Genomic DNA, 10000 nt, shown 5'->3' with positions numbered 1-10000 from the left:
GGGGATCATGTCAGTTGTTGTTGTAGGCCTGTTTGTTTCCAGAACTCGAAGCTACAAATATTATTATTGATATTATTTCATTATCATCATCATTGTTGCACAGTTACGGCTGCAAGATTTGTCCAATTGATAAAATCTCACATGATTCTTTGGTTTTTCATTAGGGCCCGTTGTTGTACCTAATTCTGCCCAGGAAGACTGCAACGCTCGTGGAGTCCTGTCACTATCCAATTATCATACCTAGTTTTAGATTCGTGTATGGTTCTAACATGCCATATCTCATAGTTCTCCAGTTATCATACTTGGAATTCGTGCATGGTTCCACTTTAGGCCACGTCGCATTCTAGAAAAATTGTGTGTGTGAGAGCGAGCGAGTGAGTGACTTGCTGATTAGAAAATCTGAAAGTGGCATTTCAATGTTGATTCTCCAGTTATTCTAATGTGTGTGTGAGTGCGTGCGTGCGTGCGTGCGTGCGTGTCCGGGTCCTGGCGGAAGGAGAGGTGGGTAGTGGCAGGTGGAGGGATCAGAAAGTTTGTTTGGTTGGTTGGTTGGTTGGCAGGTAGGTCAGTAGACCCAAGCAGGTCGTCCCTTTTCCGGGTGAGAACAATCTCCAGTTTCGCGGACTGCCTCGGGCGGTGGGAGGCACTGGCTGTGCTTGGTGGGATGAGGAGGGGTTTCATAGAAGTGCAATAAGTACTACATCATGACAGGGGAATCACGAGAGGGCACGCACGCACACACAAACGCGCATTTTGGCACGGAAGCGTTTGCTGCATGCACGGTTGGACCTGCGGGCACGCGCAGAAACGTGCACATGTGCCATGCACGTGTTGCAGCTCGTGTAAATGCACGTGCGTGTGGTGCATGCACGTGCACGTTGACGTGCACGTGTACGTTGACGTGCACGTGTACACGCACAGCTGCCCACTTTCTGGGATGTGACCACACTACACATAAACACACACACACACACACACACACACACACACACACACACACACACACACACACACACACACACACACACACACACACACACACACACACACACACACACACACACACACACACACACACACACACACACACACACACACACACAGAGACACACACACAGAGAGACACACACACACACACACACAGACACACAGACACACACACACACACACACACACACACACACACACACACACACACACACACACACACACACACACACACACACACACACACACACACACACACACACACACACAGACACACACACACACCGACACACACACACACACCGACACACACACACACACACCGACACACACACACACACCGACACACACACACACACCGACACACACACACACACACACCGACACACACACACACACACACACACACACACACACACACACACACACACACACACACACACACACACACACACACACACACACACACACACACACACACACACACACACACACACACACACACACACACACACACACACACACACACACACACCTTTCTCCTTCCCCCATCTCTCTCCTTCCCCCCTCTCTCTCCTTCCCCCCTCTCTCTCCTTCCCCCCTCTCTCCTTCCCCCCTCTCTCTCCTTCCCCCCTCTCTCTCCTTCCCCCCTCTCTCTCCTTCCCCCCTCTCTCTCCTTCCCCCTCTCTCCTTCCCCCCCTCTCTCTCCTTCCCCCCTCTCTCTCCTTCCCCCCCCCTCCGTCCTTCCCCCCTCTCTCTGTCTTTACTCCTATTTGGCAAATGTCACCTTGGACAAACCCTCGTCGTCCGAGTGATGGCCAAGAGGGTTGTGCCCTTGTTTGTCCACGGCCTCTCTATTCCAATATGGACATGTGTATGTATGTATGTATGTATGTGATGGACATGCAAGTGCACCTCTTCGCTCTCCGTGTGCGAGTACGAACGCACACATTTCACTTCCGCCTGTAAGCGGATTATGGAACTCTCAGCCGAGGTGGAAGGAAGGAAGGAAGGAAGGACGGGCGTGTGGTGGTATTAGTGGTAGTGGTGGTGAGAATTTGTGTTGGTGGTTCCCCAGCGATTCCAGCACCTGATTCTAGAATGTGGTACTCAACAACAACAACCGTAATAATAATGATAATAATAATAATAATAGTAATAATAATGATATTTGGTAACTGGATTTAGTTGGAACTTTTATGGGTGTTGTGGTGACGTCGGAAACGTTTTATAGAAGGATAAAGTGGTGCTGTTAAATGCTGGTGTCCGTGATGTTTGGTTTTCAAGCGTTATTACAGTGGGCTATTTTTCTTCCGAGTGTTGTAGATTTGCAGCCCTCGGCTTTCGAGAAGGAATCTGATATCCTGGATGAAGACAAATTTCTTCCAGGATATCAAATGACATCCTATGTAAGTTGTTGAGAAAACCGAATAGTTTGCCCGTGGTGATTATGCAGCGGGAAAAGGTTCAGGAGACGGGCGATACCGCGCATGAATTGGAGGTTTTGAGGAACTGTAGCCGGGTGTGATGACGCCTTCATGGATGTTGGGTCAGGGATAGTTGGGTTTTGGTGTATCTGGAATGTCGAGAGGGCAGATTCACGTGTGGGAACGCCGATGTGATTGTGCGTGTTCTGGCTAAGCAACGCTACCGGTGGCCGAGAATATCCACGTGGTCTGGGAATGGAAACTTGAAAGTTGGGACGATGCGGGTACGGGTGAGTGGGTGGGTGGGTAGGTCACTTTCCAGTGCAAGGACGGATCCGATACTGGAGACGGCGGAGGTGTTGGGTGAGAACGGGGGAGAAGTTGCTGGAAGAAGAGTTGAGTTGCAATTTGAATGCATATTTCCCAACACGCCTGCATACGATGTTGGTCACCCCGTGATGCATAACAAGGGGGATAACAACGTTGGTAAGGCTTGGCCAGCTCTTGAATGCCAAGGAGAAAGAAGAAGAAGAAGAAACTGTTCGAGAAGAAAGGTCAAAATGGACGAATAACGTGGGCCGAAATGCCGGCGGCTTCACTCCTTTTTCGCCCCCTGACGCCGTTTGAAAGGGAGATCCCGTGGATCGCAAAACGCCGATAACAGACTCTCTCGGATGATCATTGTTGCGGCCGACTCTCTCGGATGATCTTTGTTGCGGCCGTCGCTGGGACGGCGACGGGACCACTTGGTTTGTTCGACCGAGGGTCTCGTGGCTGGACAGGGCCAAGCCGCAGGTGTAGGTGGGTGGGTTGGTAGGTAGGTAGGGTAGGTAGCAGGGGGAAATGGAAGTGTGTGTGATTCACCATGGTCTTGGATCACGTGTTGGACTCGTGATCGATAGCTATTTCCCTCCCGGAAGAAAATCGAAGAGTTCATATATGACCGATCTATGGGTAATGCTGTGACCTTACACACACACACACACAATTCCCCCGCCCACGAGAGTTGGAGTAACAACTCGCAGCCCAGCGATACTGAAATTATTTCAGCCCTGGGCGGGATTCGAATCCGGACCACCGTTGTGGCAGTCGGGAACTCTACCAACTGGGCCACGAGTTGTGTGTGGGGGGTGATGGCACAGTTTATGCAGTGCCGAGCGGGCAAGTCATGGACGGACAAAAGTGAGAAGGGAGGGAGGGAAGATACAAGGCTCCTTGTCAGGACGGATCTAAGATTTCAAAGCAAATGTTTTCAGAGTTCCTTTTGTATTGAAGTCTGGTTGCCTGTGGTGCCAGGTGGGTGTTGTGAACCTTCCCATTGGCTGAACATGTGACTCAACGCTGCTTTCTTTTTCTTTTCCAGATAGTGTACTGTCCAGGGCGGTATCGCATCAGTCATCAAGATGCCCAAGCCGGTAAGTACATAAACTGAGCCCCTCCCACCTCCCTTCCCACCATTGGGGCGAAAGCGGGGCGTGGTGGGCGCGTCACCCCATTGTTTTCTTTATTATATAAACTAAGGGATGTTCCCTTCCCTGTGTTATTCTCGAGGAGTTGGCTCCTCGTTTTCAGATTACATTGAGATCGTATGATGTGCATTTCTTATTTTCTGTCTTTATGGTAATGCATAAGGTTTGGCTGGTTAGTTAAGTTCAGAGCATGTTTTATGCCATGAGGTAATGTCACCTTTCTGACTGGAGCCTTAACACCCCCCCCCTCTCCCCCGGTATTTTCCCACGGTGTCATGTTGACACATGGAGCATGCCATAATAGTGCATTATTCTCACGCTATCCTCCCAGTGTTTTTCACATAGGGTCCAACACACACACACACACACACACACACACACACACACACACACACACACACACTTACACTTACACTTACACTTACACTTACACTTGTATATGTGTTTGAAGGAGTAGTGAACTCATTCCTTGCTCTATCCTTTGAAATGTAACTTTAACAGTGCCTTATATTTCTCACAACATAACCGTGAGGTTTGTATCTAATTCCGGTCCACTATATCTCACCGAGGCTCCGTCTCGCCGTCTCACGGGTTTCGTGACTATCACAGAGGAAGGAGGAAACGGTCACGTGGTCTACCGTTTTCTGTTTTCCCAGTCTCACGGCAATAGATTCCCACGTCCGAAAAACGAGTTTTCGGTGTGGATCTTGCGGCGGCTTCCAGTTTCCTCGCGACGAAACTTGTCGAGCTCGTCAACTCGAAAACTTGGTCACCCCAAACACACATACAAACACACACACACACACACACACACACACACACACACACACACACACACACACACACACACACACACACACACACACACACACACACACACACACACACACACACACACACACACACACACACACACACACCATCTCACCTTTTCCTCCCTTTCCTCCTCTTCTCTTCCTCCTTTTCCTCCCGTTTTCCTCCTTTTTCTCCTCTTCCCTTCCTCCTCTTCTTCCCCTTCCTCCCTCACCCCTTTACCCATACACCCTCACTCCTTCCCAAACGTTCTTCCTTGTACGCTTCCTCCTTCTCGCTCATCTCCTGAACCTAATCACTGTTTCCGATTTGTCCCCCCTCCCCCCGTCCCCCCCAGCATCCCCCCCTGCCGCCCTCAGCCCACCTTGCTGCGTCACCTTTTCGCCACACCATCTCCCTCCTCATTCTCAACCTACCCCTTCCCTCTGCTCTTTCCTTCTCTACTTTCTCCTCTTTCAACAGTAGTTTACCTGCTGGCTTCTCCCTGGCCATCAGCCTGCCCCTGTCTGTTTGTCTGTTCGTCTCCTTGCCAGTTCTTTGTCTCCTCTCCCCCCCCCCCTCTCTCTCTCTCTCTCTCTCTCTCTCTCTCTCTCTCTCTCTCTCTCTCTCTCTCTCTCTCTCTCTCTCTCTCTCTCTCTCTCTCTCCCCCTCTCTCTCTCCCTCTCCCCCCCCCGTGGCCCACCCCCTGCATTTATTCTCTCTCCGTTTCCCCTTCTTTTCCGTTCTTGCTATATCCTTGCCCACCCCCTTCGCTCCTCCCCCCCACTTTCTTCGCCGCTTTCCTTCTCCCTTTGCCCTCCTCCCCTTCGCCCCTCTCTCCTCCCTTTGCCCCTTTCCCCTTCTCTCTCTCCTTTGCCCCTCCCCCAATCTCCCTCTCCCTTTCTCTTTGCCCCATCTCCCTTTCCCTTCGCCTTTCTCCGTTCTTCTTTCTCCCTTAGTCCCTCTCCCTTCGCCTCGCTTTCCCTCCGACTCTTCTCGCTTTACTTCCGTGCTCACTTTGTTTACCTGCTTTTTATGTCCTTTCCACTCCTCTCGACCGTTTTTGTCTTCCCGTGTTTACTTCCCCCTCGCCCTTCTCCCCTCCCCCCTCCCTCTCTCCCTCCCTCCCTCCCTCCCTCGCTCCCTCCCTCGCTCCCCTTTCCTTGATCTCCGCGGGTAGCTTGCTTCACCCGGGGGTCCGAAGGCTCTTCTCTTTTCTCGAGTACCGTCTCGGGGGATGGAGGGATGGCTGGCGGGGGGGGGGGGGTCGCTCGGAATACACAGCATGGCATTCATCTCCCTTCCCCACTTGAGAAACGGCGCAGAGAGAGCCAGCAGGCAGACATGCTGCAAGAAAGTAGTTGGAAGCAGCATAGATTTCGGACAACTGAAAGTTTCTCCTCGTAGCGGGAGCGCGCAAGCAATCCCGCGAGTCTAGACTGGCTTCGTTTATACATATATATATATATATATATATATATATATATATATATATATATATATATATATATATATATATATATATATATATATATATTTCTCAACAAGAACCCACTGTGTTGGATAAGAAGAAATGAAATAGATGATATCCATATATTTCGGTCACGGACTGATCCTCTTCAGTGGAATACGTATTCCACTGAGGAGGATCACAGTCCGTGATCGAAATGTATGGGTATCATCTATTTCATTTCTTCTTATCCAACACAGTGGGTTCTTGTTGGATTTTACGAATGTGTTGCATTACTTTGTGTGTGTGTGTGTGTGTATATATATATATATATATATATATATGTATATATATATATAAAACACACACACACACACACACACACACACACACACACACACACACACACACACACACACACACACACTTTACTCGTCCGTCGAGTGCCATTCATTCTGTTAAGTTGGGGTTTTGTGTAGCAAATGTTTCTTTTTGTTAGGTTTGTTATCCTTCTATGGTACTTTGTCATCGTCTCCCCTCTTTTCTTTCTCCCATGCCCATCATTCCCCTCTCCCCCGCCTCTCCCATCCTTTTCCCCATCCTCTCCCCCATCCTCTCCCCTCCTTTTCCCCATCCTCTCCCCTCCTCTCACCTCCTTTTCCCCCTCATATCTCCCTCCTTTTCCCCTCCTGTTCCCCTCCTAGTCCTCTCATCTCCTTTCCCATCTAGTTTCCCATCATTTCCTTTTCTTATCACTAGTTTTCCCCCTCATTTCATTTCCCGTCTCCTATTTTACCCGTAATCTTATTTCCCCTGACCCATTTCCCCTTCCCATATCCCCTTCATATTTTCTCCCCTCTCCTCTATCCTCTTCTCTCTCCTCAGCCCTCTTATCTCTCCTCAGCCCTCTTATCTCTCCTCAGCCCTCGTCTCCCCTCCCTTCTCTCCTCCCTCGTCTCCCCGCCATCGTCTCCCTCGTCCTCTCCCTCGTCACCCATCTCCCTCATCTTCCCTTCTCCCTCGTCTCCCCTCTCCCTCGTCTCCCCTCTCCCTCGTCTTCTCTTCTCCCTCGTCTCCCCTCTCCCTCGTCTCCCCTCTCCCTCGTCTCCCCTCTCCCTCGTCTCCCCTCTCCCTCGTCTCCCCTCTCCCCTCTGTAGCTCTCACTCATTGGTATGCCGACTCGCTTCCTCCAGTTATAATCTTCTGTCTAGTTGAATCAAGTCCTTCTCTTTTCTTCTATATCTCCAGTTAATTGTTATACACATCTCACTCTCCGGAGTTCTTCCAAGGAATCTCCCAAGAGCACGTATACAAGAACCTACGTGAGCTTTACAGTGACATAATGATTTCCTTAGTCCAGTGATCTTTATATTTAAGATCCTCCCCACAGGGCGTGATCTTATATTCATGAACCAATTGAATTTTCTCCTCCACCCTTTCACCAATCAGATCCTTTTTACTGCAATATTATATACTTGGAATAATCACGAGTCTACATAATTCTCACTTAGGTTACAAAGGAATGTCATATCAGCAATGAAGTTATATAGTCGAGCTCCCGGGCTGTTATTTACAATCATTTTATTTCCATCACAAAGTGGAAAAGCGTATTCAGGCAGCTCGCTCGGGCTGTTATTTACAAACAACCTACCTATGAAATGCAACAACCCGTCTTCTACCCTCTTTTCTACCAGCGTCTTACAACTCCTCTTTCCCCTCAGCTCCTCTCCCCTCCACTCCTCTCCACTCCACTCCTCTCCACTCCCCTCTACCCTCCTCACCCTTTCCCTCTCCCCTCCTCTCCCTTTCCCTCTCCCCTTTTCTCTTTCCTTCTCCTTTCCTTTTTCCTCTCCCCTCCTTTTCCTCTCCCTGCCTTTCCCTTCACCTCTCCCCTCCTTTTCCTCTCCCTGCCTTTCCCTTCACCTCTCCCCTTCTGCCCCTCCACTCCTAGCTCCCCTCAACTCCCCTCTCTCCCCTCCCATCGTCTCCCTTCCCCTCGTCTCCCTTCCCCTCTACTCGTCTCTTCTCTCATCTTCTCTTCCCCTACCCTCATCTTCTCTTCCCCTACCCTCATCTTCTCTCATCTCCACTCTTCTCATATCTCTCCTCTCTCCTCCTCTCCCCTCTCTTGTCACTCCCCTCTTCTGGTGTGTGTGTGGGAGGTTGGTGGTTGGAGTGATGAGGCGAGGCGAGGCGAAGGATGGGTGTAATGTGTTCAACGTGGTGATGGCTGTAAATGCAGGCGTTGACACTCGTCCCTCCCGGACTGCCTTTCGGGGCAGGATGGCAGGGACCTGTGTGTGTCCATGAGAGAGAGAGAGAGAGAGAGAGAGAGAGAGAGAGAGAGAGAGAGAGAGAGAGCAGACTTGTCTTCCTCGGGGGTGGAGGGATGACGTGCGTAGGTCCTTAGGTCATGTCGGGTGATGGTTAATTGGGTGGGTGGTAGGCTCCTGGGTGTTGTTAAGGGGGTGCTAGTGTGCCATGACACTTCTGTGTCATGGGACGGTTGGGTGGGATTGTAATGGATGGGTGTAGTAAGTGATTTAGGGCGTGGTTTTATGTTAGTGTAGTGGCTCAGTGTTTACTTTGATGTACCTTAGAGTCTGGTGTAGTGAATGAGTATAGGACAAAATGTCTTCATCATTATGGCGAAACGTTTGTGTGTGATTTAGGTGTGGTGGTTGAGAGTTCCTTCGGAGACCACAGCCCCACCCCTCTCCCAAATTATTACTCCGGAGTTATGTGCAAAGGGGACACTTCTCGCGTCCCGTCTAGCTCCTCCATCCCAGATATGTTGTGTTCACAACTTATGTGTTACTGTCGTTACTTTATGGATAGGTAGTGACTTGCTGTGCATTGATTCTTGAACAATCTTGATTTACATCATCGGGTTTGAGCGCGCCAGGCGTGGCTGTGAAGTGGTTCGAGGGTATTACGCCGCCACCAGACCCTCTGTCGTTAGACGAGAGCTCTATGGTCGTATAATACGCTGGGGCAGGTGAACAACACGAAGGCGTCTCCGTGCCGACCTCCCTCTCTCTCAGCCCTCCCCAGCTCCCCTGCTCCCCTCCCTCCCCTCCCTCCTTCCCTCTCTTGCTCTCGCACCTTCGTGGTCTTGGAAGGGCCAGTCCAACGTCGTCATCGTCGCCGTCGCTCGGTTCATCCTCCGGCACGGGGCCGCCTCCTCCTCCTCTGTTGTGGTCCTGACGGCCGTTCCCTCTTGGCACGCGCCCTACGCCAGGATGCCCTTTCGATTGCTGATGCTCGGCCTCGACAGGCGGGGCCGCCCCAAGTTCGGCCTCGGTGACGCCCTTTGGACATGTCACTCTGGCGAGGTCGATCCTCGATGGCTGTCGAGGCCCTCCCACACGGATACCCCCGACCTGAAGGCCCCCGTCGTTACCGTCAGGAGTTCGCGGAGGAAGGGGCCGTTCTGGGGCGAAGTCCGGAGATGTATCGTCACGGAGGACAGTTCCCGAGGCCGAGGTGGACCTTGGCCGGAGGAGGAGCTCGAGCCGGAGTTCGAGTACTACCAGGAACTGAGGCCCGCCATGGTGAGTCCCACCTACTAATAGGTGAGATTAGGCCCACTGTTTCATCGTGGAAGAGTGAAAAGTAGGGTCTCTTGAGCACTGTTGACGACTGATGCACGATGGATGTGGTAGAGAGTTGTTTAGGAGGAGGAGGAGGAGATGGCGAAGGCGGAGGAAAGATGCATTTGGGGGAGGAGGGCGTGGAACAATAACAATTTATGTAACCATTGTAAGCATGGATACATGTATGCTTACACAAGTGTGCACATGTACATAGTGTACATTGTATGTGTACGTGCATGATTTTTTTTGTCTGATGTATAACATGCGCTCATACATAAT

General features: G+C 50.8%; 1 protein-coding gene across 3 annotated transcripts in view; it reads left to right on the top strand.

Moving 5' to 3' along the window:
* The window catches only part of Moe (moesin), a 175269-nt gene that overhangs the window by 87316 nt on the left and 77953 nt on the right, over positions 1-10000 (top strand). For all 3 annotated transcript variants that reach the window (XM_076204288.1, XM_076204289.1, XM_076204287.1), the window contains exon 2: positions 3778-3829. In XM_076204288.1, the coding sequence (XP_076060403.1) occupies positions 3818-3829 (12 nt within the window). In that variant the 5' untranslated portion in view covers positions 3778-3817. The remainder of the gene's footprint in view (positions 1-3777; positions 3830-10000) is intronic.

The sequence above is a fragment of the Oratosquilla oratoria genome, chromosome 21 (genome assembly GCF_046742065.1).
Source record: "Oratosquilla oratoria isolate Oo_2021 chromosome 21, ASM4674206v1, whole genome shotgun sequence".
In the NCBI taxonomy this organism is placed as follows: Eukaryota; Metazoa; Arthropoda; class Malacostraca; order Stomatopoda; family Squillidae; genus Oratosquilla; species Oratosquilla oratoria.
This window is presented reverse-complemented; position numbering and strand designations above follow the sequence as displayed.